Consider the following 19,231-nt stretch of genomic DNA (forward strand, 5'->3'; position numbering starts at 1 on the left):
AAGAGGACAATTAACGGTCCCTCTAATCCCCGCTGTGTACACAATTAACCTCAATCAATTAGTTGAGAGTTGTTGTGATAGTTGCAAACTGTCAACAAAGGACCCCTATTTCAAATTAGCACTGATGTCAATTAGCGAAGTTTTGATAGCAGTACTTTCACCTACACAATTCTATTGCATACCAATTAGAGACCTTTCATCAAACAATGGACGCTAACGAGCAAGTATCGACCGTTACGAAAATTTATTGATTTCTTAACGGGCGTATTTTAACTATTTTTGCAATGATTATCACAATTGATTGGTTGATATTTTAAATCAAGAATTATGAATATTAATGAGGTCAACAACAATTACACAGTACAAAAAACTATCATTTAAAAATTAAATTATAGAGTGAACAACTGAACTTCGTATTGAATTTCGTTCACTATTTTTATGTATGCTTTTAATTTTTGTTCATTGCAATTCTGATTGTTGTTCATTTCTGCAGTGCATACTTGTATAAAATGAAACGAATAAGACAAATTAAAAGCCTGAAACAACATTTGTTTTCTTTTTATATCATTTTTTGTTGAAATACGTAATGAAAGTTTACTTTAAAGGTGAAAATGACCAATAATACGACCAACGCACAATATACGTCATTAACGATACATGTATACACAATCTTGTCTTTGCGAACACATATTCAATTTTTCCGAGTAATCGAGTACCCGAGTACTCGATCGAACGATCGTCCGAGTACTCGAGTATTAATTTTACTACTCGTTGCCATCCCTACTTTATACATTGAAAAAACATGTTGTTTATAATCTAAACTAAAAACACTAAACTTAGAAAATACTTTTACTTTCCAACAATGGGAAAAAATTACTACAATATTACACAACTCTCTGTATAAAGTTTTCTCTTAGAAAATGCAATTGCATCAGCTCTACTGACTTGAAACAAGAATAACAATCAATAGGTTACTGAGCAGATGAACACTGATATGCATACATCAAGTACCATCTTATACCAGATTAAAATTGCTTGTATAAATCATATATTTTTGTTTACATGAAACAGAAGTTCAATTTATCAAGGTTGGATACATGTAAAGTAATTCACCAAATCTGTTAGAATATGATATGAAATATGAGTGCTTACTTTATACTTATCTCACACAGATCCACCCACAAGCCCTCAACAAATGGGCACAACTGTCTGCATTAATTTTGATAGTAGTTCATAATATTCTCCCGATTCGAATATCAAGCACCAATCTCATGCAAGAAATGAAGTATCAAACACATGAAAGTATTAGTTCAATTATTTAAACTTAAATAATGGAAGCATTAACCTGTACAATGGTCTTAATTTCGTGTGAGTAAGTCTCCATCTCGAGTGTTCCCTGGCGTAGAAGTGCCATTTCTTCCCGACTGCCTATGCTAAAGTCCACTGACCGCGCTCTGGATCTCAATTCTGACAGCTCTTGCTCAAAGTGCTGAATCTGTGGGGCCAATAAACAGTTGTATTTTTCCAAGAATATTACCGGTATGTATTATTTGATATTGTAAACATTTAATCATGATTTTGCTGACATTCATTGGATGTGAATTATCTACCCCAATATAGAGTGAAATCAGCAACATATATTGGAACTTTCATTAATGACTAGAGGTTAGAAATGACCACATGTTGTGTATATAAACCTCAGAAATTAACATTGGCAGATTGCACAAATATGTGTTCATCAAATGACAACTGAAAATTCAGGGTTGCATCTTAAAGTACAATTGATATAATGTGGCCACAATATTAAAGGTATGCGTCCACACTAATACATGTATAATGTAGCCACACTATGACCAGTATAATGTAGTCAGACAATTACAGATATAATGTAGCCACACTATCACAGGTATAATGTAGCCACACAATTACAAGTATAATGTAGCCACACTATAACAGGTACAAGTCAAGTACCTCATCCAGAATGCTAGTTGAAAACTGTTGATCCACTGTATCTGTTGTCTGCCGCCCAAGGCCCGTTGAGCTCTCTCCAGTAGAGTCATCAACTGCCACCACCCCTAGTCCTTGTGCTGCCCCTATCCTTGGGTAGCTAGGTGGGGGTGGGGCATACTCGGGCGAGGCTGGGCGGGCTACTGGGTAGGCAGGGGGTGGGGGTTGTCTTGGGGATTGGGGCACACCTGCAGGAGCTAAAAGGAATCAAGATAACAATAGTGTGAAGTCAGTTTTAAGACAGACCAACATGGGTGAACGATTCGTGTTATGCATAGAATATTATCAATATACACATTTTTCATAATATATATAATCACTGTAAACTACATCCTCAATCTTAAATAAATGTATCAAATGAAGACATGACCATTTTGAATATATGCTACATCTCACATAGAAAAATACGGATCATTACAACATATTAAGAATTTGGCATAAGGTAATGTCCTTGGGATTTTCATAACATTGTAGGTCCCAAAACTCAAAAAGGCCCATCTACATGTAAAAATGAAAATCCTACCTGTCTGCTGAGGCAGGCCACTTAAGCCCTCACTTTGGCTGCCTGTTTTGGGCAATGTTGCTGACAATGGGGCAGCTGCTGGTATGGAACTGGTTTTACCCACACCAGTTGAGCTCTGCCCTAGTATGCCAAACCCTGGGGCACTTGTACCTATGATAAGAAAAAACAACATATTTTGGCTGGCTTTAAAGCATTTTCCAAATATATAACACTGGGCAATGTTTGGCTGGCGATGCAAAAACATAGAAGAAAAAACAGAATGACACTTCTAATTAGACTGGCTTTACAAATCTCAATAATGTTGATTATGACATTAAGAAATAACATTAATATCTGATATTACTGGACCTAAACTTTCCAGAAGCTATTGTACTTCTATGAGAAAACAGGAAGTACACATGATCATCTCCTTTCTCTACTTCCTGTATCTCCTTTCGCTACTTCCTGTAAATATCTCAACAAAAGACTAGTATCAATCTAAAAATAAACCCACGACTCCAACCAGTGACTTGAGCCAGTAGTTGAGGCTTGAAGGCTTGAAGGCTCCTTCAAATACAAACATGGCATGATTCAAGGTTTTTTATGTTTAGGCTTTAAAAAAATGCATACTCCTATAAAGCCTACAAAGGTCATTGCTCAATATCCTTGAGAAAAATCATTCTTAAGCAAAAAATGTTCTTGATGGAGTAAAAACTCAAGGAAAACAATTTAGAGATGTTTGTCAAATGTTATGCTCTCCTGAGCAGCATTTTTGGACAATTGGACAAAATATGCATGGACTGAAATTCAAGCTGATTGGTCATTTCACATTGCATGCCTATGAGGCAGTTTGAAGCTTATTACCAATGTTCATTCAAAGTTTGAGGATAGTAGGTACAGTACTTAATCATGTTGAGATGACTTTTGTTTTCAGATAAACATGTATCCTCCTGGAAGTATGGAATAAGTATGTATTCCGATTGACCTCTAACCTTATGATGTCATAATGAATTAGGGGCATCTACTGGTCACATCTAACCACAACATCAAGTTATAGGTGATGGCATTGTCAAGTTATCTCTCTGACAAGCTATTTGCATTCACGGTCGCTATGACCTTGACCTGATAACCATAAAACCAATCTACTAGTCACACCCAACTTTCCTGTCAAGTTTGAGGTCCATAGGTTCAAGCATTGTCGAGTTATCACACTGAAAAGCTTTGGTCTTACGGCCTACCAACCAAGCAACATGTGCAAATGCAATATACTCACTCTTCTTTGATAACGAGCTCTAAAAGATACCTGTTACTTGAGCTGGTACTGGAGGCTTGAAGGCGAACACTGAGCTGGCTGCCTGACCTGTGGCCAATGCTGGTGTGCTGTTCTTGGCATCTGGGGATTTGAACAAAATAGGTCATTTTTTTTTTCAAGTGATGGAAATAAATAAACAAGAGGGCCAAGATAGTCCTATAATGCTAACCTGATTGGAAATACGGTTCTTAAGTTATTGATCGGACATCATACTGGACTTTCTACTTCCTGGACATCGCAGGTGAAACTATAATCAACCCATTTTTTAAAAGGTCTTATAAAAACATGGAAAAATCATATGTATTAACAAGAGTATTGCCTGCAGGTGCTGAACGCTTGCCTGATTTTATCCTTTTTCGGTTTAATTATTTCATATAGTACATTTGATAGTAAACAGGTTTTCCAAAGTTTTAAAGTGATAGCTTTGATAGTTTGCATGTAAGTGACCCAAGCACAACACTTAAACTAGAGTGTTAACAAGGTTTTTCTATATTTGGGCTCTGTGACCTAGTTTTTGACCCCAGATGACCCATATTCGAATTTGAGCTAGAAATCAATGAGACAACATTTCTGACAATTTTCCAGGATATTTGGGCTGAAAAAGTTATTTCTAGAACGTTAACAAGGTTTTTCCATATTTGGGCTCTGTGACCTAGGTTTTGACCCCAGATGACCCATACTCGAATTTGAGCTAGAAATCAACAAAACAACCTTTCTGTCAAATTTCCAGGATATTTGGGCTTAAAATGTTACCTCTAGAGTGTTAACAAAGTTTTTCCATATTTGGCCTCTGTGACCTAGTTTTTGACCCCAGATGACCCATATTCAAACTTGAGCCAGAAATCAACAAAACAACCTTTATGACAAATTTCCAGGATATTTGGACTGAAAATGTTACCTCTAGAGTGTTAACAAGATTTTTCCATATTTGGGCTCTGTGACCTAGTTTTTAACCCCAGATGACCCATATTCAAACTTGAGCTAGAAATCAACTAAACAACCTATCTGACAAATTTCCAGGATATTTGGACAAAAAAGTAGCCTCTAGAGTGTTAACAAGGTTTTTCCTTTTTTTAGGTCATGTGACCTTGTTTTTCATCCCAGATGACCCATATTCGAACTCGTCCGACCACGTTTTGTGAAAACTGAGGCAAAAATGTAACCACTAGAGTGTTAACTATCTAACTGTAGAAGGTCGACGGATGACAGACGATAGACATTCATCTACAGCTAAGGTGAGCTAAAAGTTATCAAAACAACAAATTCAATTTGATAACAGAAATACTGTTTATTTTACTGACATCAATGCTGATCAATCAAACAGTTGTTTGCTGTGTTTTATTGTCAGAAATGTAGTTCCTACAGCAAGAATTGCTATTTCAAGGAAAGACCAAGAATTCATAAAATTGGAAATTGTTTGATAGAAAAACATTCACCTGCAGATGTAGTTTTCACCCCAAGTGCTGAGACATTTCCTTCCCCATTGCCAAAGCTTGATTGTCCTGTAGCAGCAGTCCCTGTCTTTAGGGTAAATGAAGCTCCTGGTCTGTCATAATCTCTCTGTGCAAATGCTCCTGCCCCAACTCCAAATTCTGGCTTGCTTTCTGATTGGTCAGTTTTAGTTGCTGGTGCCCCTGTGCTTTGGGTAAAAGAGAATCCACTATTTGGTGCTCCAAGTGAATCAGCAAAGCCAAGTCCAGCACCAAAAGTTGTCTGGCTGGCTGTAGTTGCAGGTGCCCTCACGTTGCTAGGGGTGACAGAGAATGCAGTATTTGCTCCTGATTTATTGGTAGTGTTGCTACCTGCGGTCAGCAGACTAGATAGACTTCTTTGTCCACTGCTACTTGTGTTATTAACACCAAAACTGGATTGTGTGCTGCCTCCAAAACTAAATGGTGACTGGCCCCCAGCCCCAAATGCTGGTTTGGTACTGGAACCAGTTGTAGACTGGGCACCAATTCCGAATGGTGACTGTGTCCCAGTTCCAAACGGTGACTGGGTACCAGCTCCAAAAGAAGGCAGGGTACCAGTCCCTGATGACTGGAGCCCAGCTCCAAAACTTGATTTGGACCCAAATGTAGCCTGGGTACCAAATAAACTTCCCTGATTCCCTATGCTTTGAGCTGCAGGGGAGGCTGTAGTCTGGCCCCCAAACAGGCCTGTACCTTCTGCTGCTGGCTTTGAAGTGGGCTGTACTGTGGTACCTAGAACGAAATCCAGAACATTATGGACAATTTGATGGTGGATTTTTTTTCAGACTTAGGCTTAGATAGACACATGCCTAAAATGGACTATCAACTTATTTACCAACTTATTATTAAAAAAAGCGCTTGTCTTCCCCATTGTGTGGTCATAGCTGAAAAATAATCAATGATGGGCATGAAATCTGTACCTTTGAAATTTAGCCTTTGTATTTAATAGTGAAAATCTACTGCATAATCAGTGATCCTATGAATATTAAGATTTAATGTGATAAATGAATGAAGGAAGTACCATTTTGTTTAATTTAATCTGGAGCCTGCAATCATCACAGATGATTTTGTGGAATGCTGATGACAGCATATGTCATGCCACGTGAACTTAATGTATTGGAATCACACCAGATTCTTTGCAGTTCACAATTTTTACATACCAAGTATGAAGTTCCTGGGTGCAAGCAGAAAACATTTTTCAGCTTCAGCTTGATGCCACCTTGACCTTTGACTTACTTATTTCAAATTCAACAGGGGTCATTTGTTAGTCATGACCAAGTCACATACCAAGTTTGAAGTTTGTGGACTCAAAGGATCTTCAGTTATTGAGCGGAAACTGTTTTTTTACCAAAAAAACAAAGCAACCTTTACTCTTGACCTACTGATCTGAAAACCAAATAGGGGTCATCTACCAGGCATGACCAACCTGCATACCAAGTATAAAGTTCCTGGGTGCAAGCGTTCTAGAGTGATTGAGCAGAAACTAAGTGTGACATACAGAAAGACTAATGCACAGTGCGTTTACAATACCGGTATGTCTATCCACGAATGGGAAAGACATAATCACTTGCTTAATTTCGAAGACTCATTATTTTGGAGATGTTTTTTACAAAATCAGGTTAAATTTAATATATAACTTTTTCCTTGTGTGCCAATTATAATAACACAATAGACCTGTAGCAGATTGAAATACAACTGGTTTACACTTTGTGCAGTATGACACTGGGTCAACTGATTCATGCAATAGAAATGGAGTTAATCTTACCAGGTTTTCGAAGCCCCTCCAAGGGTAGAGCCTGAGGGGGAACAGTTATTTCAGGAGTAGACTGGTGCATGTACATCATGTAATAGGGGATCACAAGGCCTTCAGTGGATAACACTAGCACTATTGGAGATGCCGGATGAAACTTCTCATCACCTGTAAAGGAAGGAAAATTATATTGATGGTAATGGGCGGAGCTGACAGGTGCGAGTACATCAAGTCATACTGGATCACTAGGCAGTCTGTTGTTAACACAAGCACATGTCAGTGGGGTCATAATAAAACATTTTTACTGGGCGTTATGGTTGGAGGGAATGTGTGCACATACATAAAAGCAGCAGACCTCTAGTCTGCCGGTGGATATCAGATCTTACTATCGAGGACACTGTTAAACTAACACTGGCCATGGGAGAACAAATCTTTTGTGTACTATGAGCATAAAATACAAGAGGAGGAATTTGTTTTCCTAGAATAAAAAGATACCGCAGCATTTGAGCATAAAATGAGTGCTTTTAAACATTAATTACATAGAGAAGATAGACAATGAAGTATGTGGACATACCTGCTCAACTTCACATGTACATGTAAGTTTTGCCTACTAAATGACTGTAGTGAAATACATCTGCCATGGTGGTTCATGTAACTTCATTATCAGACTATAATCTTTTATTTTGGGTGATAATCAAACATCATATTAGAAGCCCTACCCATAGCTATTCTCTCTTGCAAAGAAAAGTCCACAGTGATGCCCATAGGATAGGTATCCCCATAGTTGTCTGTGAGGGGGCACTCCGCCCGGGCTGAGTCCTCCAGGCACCATCGTTCCAGAGACGTGCCATCCAGGTGGCGCCCCACCACACCCACCTCAGAAGCATTGTTGGACGCTGCCAGTACCATCTCCCTGTAAACAAAGGAACATATATTCATACATTTGAGAAATCTATGCATGCCTTTCACATGGACAAGGAAATAGACCACAGTTAACCGATTTTTATACTGATTTGGTCAAGGGGCATTCCTGAAAAAACACTCACCAAAATGATGAAACTTGCTACACATGTGTATATATTGCCATTGCGAACAAGTCTACTAAGTTTCGTGTCAATATCCCTCACAGTTTTAAAGGCCATCATTTAAGAGTTTGCAAAATAATCTACCCGTGCCAATGACACCGAGGCTATAACAATTCCTTAATATATTTTTTCTTTGTAAAGCTAAAAAGAACCATCAATCAACTGTTCAATTCTATTCTAACACAAGTCACCTACCACTGTTGTACATAGCTGAAGTGATACTTGTGCTGTCTGTCCTCCCCCGTACCAAAACACATGTCTTCAAACATGGAATGTGATAACGAGCCATCTCTCTATGGAAGAAAAGCACCACTGTCATTAGGCCAAAAAAGAATCATGGTTTTTCTTAAATGCTGACCAGAAAAAAGTTTAGATACATGTAGGTAGAAAAACCTTTCATTTTGGAAAACTATTCAATTGTGTACAAACTATGTATATCTAATAATGTTTACATACAAACACATTCTGACATTTATGTTGCCAAAAAAATTAAAAATACAAGTAAACTGTATAACCCTTTACAAAAAATTGTGCCACAAGAGGGTCATTCAGGTAACCAGAACCACAAAATTAATTGTGCTACACCCTAGATGTGTTAATTTGAGTACTCATTCAATGTAGTACAACATATACAACATGCGGATTGTTCTTCAAGTAAACATAGATGTAAACGTCATTGTTGCTAACATCAAAATCTTTATTGCTCCGGAAATGTGATGGAAACACTTCTAATCTTCAGTGTTCCTTACGAGAGCTGAGACCTCTGTCTCAGCTCTACTTGTTTTATTAAAATATATGAGCACAAGAAAAATATTTCACCTTTTAAAGTTAAAAACGCAGCCATCAACAACATTATTAACCTCAACAAAGTTCTGAACAATTGGCCCAATATTAAGGAACAAGAGGCCCAATATTAAGGAACAATTGGCCCAGTATTAAGGAACAAGAGGCCCAATATTAAGGAACAATTGGCCCAATATTAAGGAACAATTGGCCCAATATTAAGGAACAATTGGCCCAATATTAAGGAACAACTGGCCCAATATTAAGGAACAACTGGCCCAATATTAAGGAACAACTGGCCCAATATTAAGGAACAATTGGCCCAATATTAAGGAACAACTGGCCCAATATTAAGGAACAACTGGCCCAATATTAAGGAACAATTGGCCCAATATTAAGGAACAACTGGCCCAATATTAAGGAACAATTGGCCCAATATTAAGGAACAACTGGCCCAATATTAAGGAACAATTGGCCCAATATTAAGGAACAACTGGCCCAATATTAAGGAACAATTGGCCCAATATTAAGGAACAACTGGCCCAATATTAAGGAACAATTGGCCCAATATTAAGGAACAACTGGCCCAATATTAAGGAACAATTGGCCCAGTATTAAGGAACAAGAGGCCCAATATTAAGGAACAACTGGCCCAATATTAAGGAACAACTGGCCCAATATTAAGGAACAACTGGTCCAATATTAAGGAACAACTGGCCCAATATTAAGGAACAACTGGCCCAATATTAAGGAACAACTGGCCCAATATTAAGGAACAACTGGCCCAATATTAAGGAACAACTGGCCCAATATTAAGGAACAATTGGCCCAATATTAAGGAACAACTGGCCCAATATTAAGGAACAATTGGCCCAATATTAAGGAACAACTGGCCCAATATTAAGGAACAATTGGCCCAATATTAAGGAACAACTGGCCCAATATTAAGGAACAATTGGCCCAATATTAAGGAACAACTGGCCCAATATTAAGGAACAATTGGCCCAGTATTAAGGAACAAGAGGCCCAATATTAAGGAACAACTGGCCCAATATTAAGGAACAACTGGCCCAATATTAAGGAACAACTGGCCCAATATTAAGGAAAAACTGACCCAATATTAAGGAACAATTGGCCCAATATTAAGGAACAATTGGCCAAGTATTAAGGAACAAGAGGCCCAATATTAAGGAACAACTGGCCCAATATTAAGGAAAAACTGGCCCAATATTAAGGAACAATTGGCCCAATATTAAGGAACAATTGGCCAAGTATTAAGGAACAATTGGCCCAATATTAAGGAACAAGAGGCCCAATATTAAGGAACAACTGGCCCAATATTAAGGAAAAACTGGCCCAATATTAAGGAACAACTGGCCCAATATTAAGGAACAACTGGCCCAATATTAAGGAAAAACTGGCCCAATATTAAGGAACAATTGGCCCAGTATTAAGGAACAAGAGGCCCAATATTAAGGAACAACTGGCCCAATATTAAGGAAAAACTGGCCCAATATTAAGGAACAATTGGCCCAATATTAAGGAACAATTGGCCAAGTATTAAGGAACAATTGGCCCAGTATTAGGGAAAAATGTGTTATTTTATACTGTATAGCAGTGTTCTCAATAAGAAAATTTGGAAAACTAAATGAATTTTCATTAGAATAAGTAGAAGCTGGTCGTTTACTTTACTATTTGAGACGGTTCAACCAAAACTTATTTAGAACCCTGTATAGTTCCATGACTGGTGATATGAAGTCTCAACACAATTAAGAAGGCAAACTTCAAACACAGGTACAAGATATAATAGCAATAAAAGCTGGGTACTAGGTACTTACTGATCCGTTGATGTGGACGACCACAGGTTGTTCACAGTCCTGAACCACATACGCCACGAGGAAACTGTATGTAGACAGCCATACCAAGTCAAGGGCTGAAATTGGTTATTACAAGTATAGAAAACAAGGCCCTCATGTTACAACATTGACAATAATATGATGGTCATTTGATCTTAGGTCATGTCACATTTGAGTCGAGAATTTCATAGCTTAGTATTGCATGATTAATTCATAAAATTCAAACGTTCGGTCAGAATATTTTGGTTAAACACTGTACATTTCCCCATACATAGTGATATATCTTATGCAAGCAATGAGAAGTGATAAACTACCACATATTAACATGAAAGCATCGTTCTTCTTATATTTCATACCTATAAAAAATTTGGACAAAAATAAAAATGTTTTACTTATAAATCATTTAAATTCAAGTGGGATTCATCATTTTTCTTTTGTGTAGTCTTTCGCATGCATACAAGGGTAAAAGGTACTGTGTGTTATGAAATTGGACAAAAAATACACAGACTTTAACAAGAAAATTCTTTCTTGATATCTTAATTTTTTTAATAAATCTTGCAATATTTATAAAGATGGAAAATTTAAAGCTACAAAACAATTGTTCATACATTTCACCAACTGCTGAAAAAAGTATTTTAGCCAAATGACACATGATATCAAACTGGAAAGGATCATTTAGAATGACCGTTACCCTATGCAGCTTAAAGACATTGGTAGATGACCATTACTTTATCAACAAACCTGCTACATCTATGGTCCCTTTTATGGGTGGCCTGGTTAGTAGTGTTCAGAATCGGACAGAAAAATTACTATCAATAATTGGTTTATGAAACCGATCAATGATCGATTATTAATCGATTTGATCATTTATTTGATTATCTGTTGTCATCATATTTAAGGCAACCAGATACAGTGCATGCACCAGTTTTAATCACCAATGTTCCCTTACAATATTGTTTGTACATTTCTTTGTATAAATTACATATTTTATTCAGAACGCAACTATCTTTTAGTGTTTAAAAGTAAATATTACAGAACATGAGACCACAGGCTCTTATTTTTGTCTTACAATTAGTATTGTATATACAAAGAATTCAATTTCTTTTTAATAATCAGTCAGTAACAAGTACAACAAGCAGTTGAATGTTCTTTATGTCTTACAAGATCATTTTCTTTAAGAAAACTAAGTTCTAACATGGTAAGAAGTAAACGGAACCATGTTCTAAAAATCACCTTTAAACCACAAACATGAGAAGTTGAGAACCAATCCTTTAGCATTAAAATTACAAAGAAAATTCATAATAACATAGTAACACCTTAACATTTCAACATTAACTAGCATCAACCAGAAAAAGAAAATCAGTAGGTAGCGGTTACATCCCTTGTTTCTATAATCGATTGTTCAAATTCCACTATCGATTGTCGCTGACGCAGGCCTTTCCGATCAATTGTCCATTATAAACGATCATCGGCACAAAACTACTGGATAGTGTTTTGAAAAAATTGTCCATAAGATCACAGTGCATCATAAAACACTGCACTGATAAATTTTATAAGCGGACTAAAATTGAATGGATAAGTCAAGGTATTCAATAGATTCTAATATACAGCTAGAATATTCGCATCTAATGACCCTGAATATTCACCTTGAGCAGCTCCCCCAAGGATGGCTGGGCAGTCCCACACCCGTTTTTGATTGAGGTCTGGGTCATACTGTGCTAGGGTCCCGTCAATACAGCCAACCACAAGCTGCTTCCCCTTTGGGCTCCAGCATACTGGGTGAAAGGCAGTGGGAAACATTAAACATGTATGTGAAGGGGTTATTTAATCATATAGAATGATGCATGAGAAAATTTAGCAGATGCAATTTATGTTTTAACTGACTGGCAACTGGATAGCGGCAACTGAATCAGTTCGGGAGTTATTCTATTCTGTTCGTTAAATATTAATTTCCTTGTACAAAGTTTATCTTGGGTATTTTTCTAGGTGCAATTTACTGCTGTTTAAAGGCTATTTAACCATGCAAAATACATTCATTTTCATCAATAAGTCCTAATATTTCCCAAAATGTTAGCCTAGAAACAATTTCTGTGAAGGAACAAAAAATATATTTCTTGAACAAAATAAACAGATCTTCACAAGTCTGGCTGAAACACAGTATACAGTTTATATGGAAAGAGTCAAACCATGTTTAATTGTCTTTATATCGTTTATTTGGCATGTTTTTATATTTTCCCAAAGATGAAACTTGTTTTTCAAATTTGAAATGCACATGCCATGGAATTAATATTTCTTGCAAATGTCACTCATATAAAGATGTTGTTTAGGAGCTTTTTTCTAAAAAAAAATGAATGATATTCTATGATTTAAAAAAAAATGTGTTCATAGTGGGAAGATCGTTTTTTGTTAAAATGACTAGAGCTGGCAGCTTTAATAAGAAAGGGTCGGGTTACCTGAAACAAACATTTTTTTGGGGGCCAAATCTGTGAAGAATTTTAAAGTTTAATCCTTACCACATGTAGCCTTTGCTGATGCGAGAGAGGCCCTTCTCTTATTCCCACTATACACATCAATCTGACCATTCGAGAACACTACTGCCAGCGTGCCTGGTTCCCCGGGATTCCAGGCCATGTCCAACACAAACGGCGAGCCTTGAAAACTGTGAAATGGCTGCACATTGCCAGATACCTGAATTAGAAAGGAAACTCAAGCTATTACAGAAATATATATATATATATCTTGGGGCTAGCTCTGATAGATATTCACTGATGATAAGTATCAAATTGTATGGTGACCGGAACTTTAAAGAGAATGTCATTAAGAAAGAATAAAATACTAGAGCAATTATATGATGAGATAAAAGTCTGGTAAATGCACATTCGACAGAGGAATCCATGTAAAGACATTTTAGAGTTGAACATGGCTATTTATTAAACATGTAAATTAAAAGAATGAATACTTACAGATGAAAAAGTGTTAAATTATATACACACTTCTCAAATAAATACACTTAAATAAATATTGACAAAGGGGAGATAATTTGACACCAATAACATGTATGTTTAAATGGGTGGTTCAAAGAATTGAAGATCTTGCGATGTCCACAACTTCGCATTTGTCAAAGAAAAGTGGAAAAAAGGATTACTCCTAATCAATAACTAGGGAAGTAATTTAAGGATCATAAGTTATGATTCTCCAGGTACAAATATATATTGGCATCAACCAATTTTTCCAAATTCTCTTTCTGGAGTAATTTTCATCAAATATACATATTTGTTATGGGAGACAATTTGGGAACAACACAACAGAGTTGTCTTGAAATGTATTTTAAGTTTCATTCACTTATTTTCACATGATTTTAAATTAAATTAAAAAAAAAAATCAATTAAATGGAGGTAATTTTGTAATAATGGGTTAGAGAGTTATGGTTCTTGTACAACAAGCAAGCACACATTGTCATTTGTTGATTTCAAAATCTGATGCTCCTGCAGTGATCCATATTCACAATGGTCTTAAATGCAATATTGAGAAATAATAATATTCTGACTAAGTTTATTGAGTATTGGAGGAACACATTTGAACTTTAACACAAACTGTATTTCTTAATATTTGATAAAATGACTACTAAAGTTTTAGAGCCAAGAGGACCCATATTTCCGCTGGTCTTATTGTATACATATTATGTTGACAAATATTCTGACTGAGATTCATGAAGATTTGTAATGCACTGTTTATTTTATGAATGCAATTATTTTCTTGATTTGATCTAGTTACCTAGTTTTTTACTCCAGATGACCCATAATCAAAATGGTCCTAAATACCATGCCGAGAAATATTCTGATTCTTGAAGATTAGATAAACACTGATAAGTTTGTGAAAGGAAAACAAAACTTAACACAAAGTCCCAATATTTGACCTATTGACCTAGAGAAAATCCATATTGGTTTTAAATACCTTAAATGGCAAGGCCTAAAAAAAAAATTGTTTGGTTAGGGTTACATCCTTTTCAAAAATAGGTACTAAGGGTAGGTAGGCTTTTTAATTTTTTTTATTTATTTTTTATTACGGTTTATATAAGAATGCCATTTTCATCATTGGAGAATGGTGTTAAAGTTATCACCTGTATAAGCATTTAAGGTTTTAAACTCCATAATAAAAACCAAAAAACATAAAAAAAAAATATTATTTTTTTTATTCTTTTTTTAAGTTTTTCATTTTTTTTCAAACTGACTATAAAAACGGTAGGGTCGGCGCCCATTCCGTAGGTAGGGTCAGGTAACCCGAACCAAATGTATTTTTTTTTACGCCTAAGTGTGTTTTTCCATTTCTAACGGAATAATAGCCACATCCATTAACAGGCCAAAAATAGCAAAAATTGTTTTGGCAAAAAAGGGAAATACTAGTGATCGTCTTGGACTTTCAAAATCAATTAATTGGAGACTCTTATGGATTGATTATCCGATTAATCGGCTGTAATTGGACAGTATCACAAAAGCATCATTTCCCAATTATATCAATAAGGAACTTAGTTTTCATGTATATTTCTTTTCTAATGCCTCAGTCGGAAAACAGGTATAATTTCTGGCACCTTGAATAATTCTAAAAATAATTAAAACAAGAGATGTTTCTCAAACATTATGCCCCCCCCCCCCCCCCCCCCCCCCTGAGCGCCATGTTGTCAGGATCATATGGACAATTGAATGAAATATGCATGGACCGAAATGACAGCTGATTTGTCACTGACATTGGATGCCTTTGAGGCAGTTTTAAGATTATAACCATTCAAAGTGTGAGGATAGAGTGTGTTATGACCATGACCTTTGACCTCAAAATCCATAGGAGTCATCAGCTGGTCACAAAAAATCTAAATGTCAAGTTTGAGGGCCATGGGTGCAGGCATTGACAAGTTATCACAGACAAGCTTTTTTCGTTCAAGGTAACTGTGACCTTGACCTTTGACCTGATGACTCCTAAAATCATAAGGGGTCATCTACAGGTCAGACGCAACTGCAAGTCAAGTTTGAATATTAAGATTTAATGTGATAAATGGATGTAAGAAGTACCATTTTGTTTAATTTAATCTGGATAATGCAATCATCACTGATGGTTTTGTGGAATGCTGATGACCGCATAATTATGTCATGCCATGTGAACTTAATGTATTGGAATCACACCAGATTCTTTGCAGTTCACAATTTTCACATACCAACAAGTTCCTGGGTGCAAGCAGAAAACATTTTTCAAGTTCAGCTTTGACTTACTTATTTAAAATTCAACAGGGGTCATTTGTTAGTCATGACCAAGTCAAATACCAAGTTTGAAGTTTGTGGACTCAAAGGATCATCAGTTATTGAGCGGAAACTGTTTTTTTACCTCAAAATCAAGTTTGAGGGCCATGGGTGCAGACATTGTCAAGTTATCACTAGAAAAAAATTCGCATTCAAGGTCACTGTGAACTTGACCTATGACTCGATGACTACTAAAATCAATAAGGGTCATCTACTGGTCAGGCCCAACATCCATGTCAAGTTTGATGATCATAGGTTCAGGCATTGTTGAGATATCACTGGGAGAAGATTTGTTAACTTTTTTGTGTTAAAGGTTACTGTGACCTTGGCCTGGTGACCCCCAAAATCAAGAGGGGTCATCTACTGGTCAGGCCCAACCTTCAAGTCAAGTATGAGGGCCATGGGTGCAGGCATTGTCAAGTTATCACTCGGACAACCTTTTACCATTTAAGGTCACTGTGACATTTGACCTTTGGCCCGATGACCCCCAAAAACAATAAGGGTCATCTACTGGTCAGGCCCAACCTCCAAGTCAAGTATGAGGGCCATGGGTGCAGGCATTGTCGAGTTATCTCTCGGACAATCTTTTACCATTCAAGGTCACTGTGAACTTGACCTTTGGCCCGATTACCCTCAAAAACAATAGGAGTCATCTTCTGGTCAGGCCCAACTTCCATATCAAGTTTGATGACTATAGGTCTAGGCATTGTTGAGTTATCACTCGGACAAGCTTTAAAATGATTTTACCATTAAAGGTCACTGTGAACTTGACCTATGACTCGATGACTACTAAAATCAATAAGGGTCATCTACTGGTCAGGCCCAACATCCATGTCAAGTTTGATGATCATAGGTTCAGGCATTGTTGAGATATCACTGGGAGAAGATTTGTTAACTTTTTTGTGTTAAAGGTTACTGTGACCTTGGCCTGGTGACCCCCAAAATCAAGAGGGGTCATCTACTGGTCAGGCCCAACCTTCAAGTCAAGTATGAGGGCCATGGGTGCAGGCATTGTCAAGTTATCACTCGGACAACCTTTTACCATTTAAGGTCACTGTGACATTTGACCTTTGGCCCGATGACCCCCAAAAACAATAAGGGTCATCTACTGGTCAGGCCCAACCTCCAAGTCAAGTATGAGGGCCATGGGTGCAGGCATTGTCGAGTTATCTCTCGGACAATCTTTTACCATTCAAGGTCACTGTGAACTTGACCTTTGGCCCGATTACCCTCAAAAACAATAGGAGTCATCTTCTGGTCAGGCCCAACTTCCATATCAAGTTTGATGACTATAGGTCTAGGCATTGTTGAGTTATCACTCGGACAAGCTTTAAAATGATTTTACCATTAAAGGTCACTGTGACCTTGATCTTTGACCCGATGAGCCCTAAAATCAATAGGGGTCATCTACTGGTCAGGCCCAACCTTCATGTCAAGTTTGATGACCATACGTCCAGGAATTGTTGAGTTATCACTCGGACAAGCTTTGGACTACCGACGGACCGACCGATCGACCAACCGACTGACATGTGCAAAGCAATATACCACTCTTCTTCGAAGGGGGGCATAAAAATAAATATTTCAAGGTTTATGAAGTAAAGGAACATTTCATGGTGAGGTTTACCTAAGTTGACTGTTATTCATAAAATAATACATGGCTGACCTTGGCTTTTGGTTGATAATTGCCCCAGTGTGAAGAAAATTTGACAGAGGGTAATTATTTTCACTGGGGCAATTATCAACCGAAAGCAATGGTCAACCATGTCTTATTCTGTATAATACATATATGTTTTGTCATTTGTCAATGACTTGAACCTGTTTTGAAAATTAAATTGAAAAAAATGAGACATAACAAATTGGTTTTGGATGGCATTAGCTATAAAAAATAACAAGTAATTGGAAATTAAAATAGCAAACCTTTTCATGTATTGTCGGAATTAGACGACAAATATCCGAATATAAAGAAAATTGAAAATAATGGATGGACAGCCACACATATGAACAGACAGGGGGATTACTAGAGAATCAAACACACTTGGAAATTGCTAGTTCTAAGTCACCCTAAAATCCTTCAAGAGCTCCTCATTCAAATATTTAAAAGTTGAAAGTTTGAATGATATAACAATGAAAATGTTTTGAAAACAAATAAAAATTAAATATTGACATGCATAAATTATGTTCTGTGAGATAAGTTGACAAACTTTCAGAGTGTTGATCAGAACAATATATCAAAAAAATGAACTGCAAAAATCAAGTTATTATATTACCTGTGATGCAAAATTGCGCACATCATACAGGTGAACCATGCCATCAGCTGTAGCAGCAGCAAGTGTGAGGTCATCACAAGCCAAGTCCAAGTAAGTGATCAACTGACCGCTGTCCACTGTAGCTAAGGTTGGCATGTCAGTGACCACATGGGTCAGTCTGTCTGTAGCGTGAACCTTGTCTTGCTGCAGAAACTCCTGTGTCTTAAACACTTTGAAACCTTCAACAATGGAAAACATATTAAATTATTATGAAAAAAAAAAAATCTTCACACTCAATGTCATTCTCACGGTCCCTAGTAAGAATAACACACACTTTGTTTGCTTGGCTCAATGTCATTTTCACGGTCTTAGGTTAGAATTTTACATATTGATTTGTTTGCTTGGCTTGATTTCGCGCAAGGCGCTACTTAATTAGATTTGCTTGATAAGTATCGTAATTATATCAAATGAAACTGGATAATAGTTTTAGCAAACACAATCACCTTCATTTCTGTCTTAAATTGGCATTTATAAGTGAGTACAAAACGTCAAAATTAAATCAAAACAATAAAATAAACATGTACGTATAAATCCAACTGCACTTTGAGAAGGCCTCATTCAAATACAAGAAGAAAATCCACTTGTGTATAAAACATAAAATAAATGTCAGAAAAATTATGTTTCCTTTAAGAAAAATAAAATAAGTTGAATGTAATCACTATGTGTTCGATAAGTTTGTTTAATCCGGCATAGGAGTCAACTGGTACAAACAAACTTGTGAAAATGTAAACAAAAATCAAGTAGACATCCAGTATCATGAGTATGTTCAGATTTTTTTAAATCACAACCCATTCAGCCTGAAAATTTATACAGATGACAAATAGCCAATGATTATACTTGTAACACTAAGTAGTCACTCCCCAATTGTAA

At 36.7% G+C, this 19,231-nt stretch overlaps 1 protein-coding gene across 1 annotated transcript in view; it reads right to left on the bottom strand.

The window, feature by feature from the left end:
* Positions 1–19,231, bottom strand: part of LOC128224557 (nuclear pore complex protein Nup214-like) — a 43,500-nt gene that overhangs the window by 23,730 nt on the left and 539 nt on the right. The window contains exons 3-14 of the mRNA XM_052934439.1: positions 18,323–18,540; positions 13,281–13,455; positions 12,414–12,542; positions 10,750–10,844; positions 8,324–8,421; positions 7,763–7,956; positions 7,059–7,211; positions 5,258–6,025; positions 3,813–3,902; positions 2,531–2,680; positions 1,972–2,204; positions 1,346–1,495 (exon numbers count right to left, since the gene is read on the bottom strand). Coding sequence (XP_052790399.1) covers positions 1,346–1,495; positions 1,972–2,204; positions 2,531–2,680; positions 3,813–3,902; positions 5,258–6,025; positions 7,059–7,211; positions 7,763–7,956; positions 8,324–8,421; positions 10,750–10,844; positions 12,414–12,542; positions 13,281–13,455; positions 18,323–18,540 — 2,453 coding nt within the window. The remainder of the gene's footprint in view (positions 1–1,345; positions 1,496–1,971; positions 2,205–2,530; positions 2,681–3,812; positions 3,903–5,257; positions 6,026–7,058; positions 7,212–7,762; positions 7,957–8,323; positions 8,422–10,749; positions 10,845–12,413; positions 12,543–13,280; positions 13,456–18,322; positions 18,541–19,231) is intronic.

Source organism: Mya arenaria, chromosome 17 (assembly GCF_026914265.1).
Source record: "Mya arenaria isolate MELC-2E11 chromosome 17, ASM2691426v1".
Lineage (NCBI taxonomy): Eukaryota > Metazoa > Mollusca > Bivalvia > Myida > Myidae > Mya > Mya arenaria.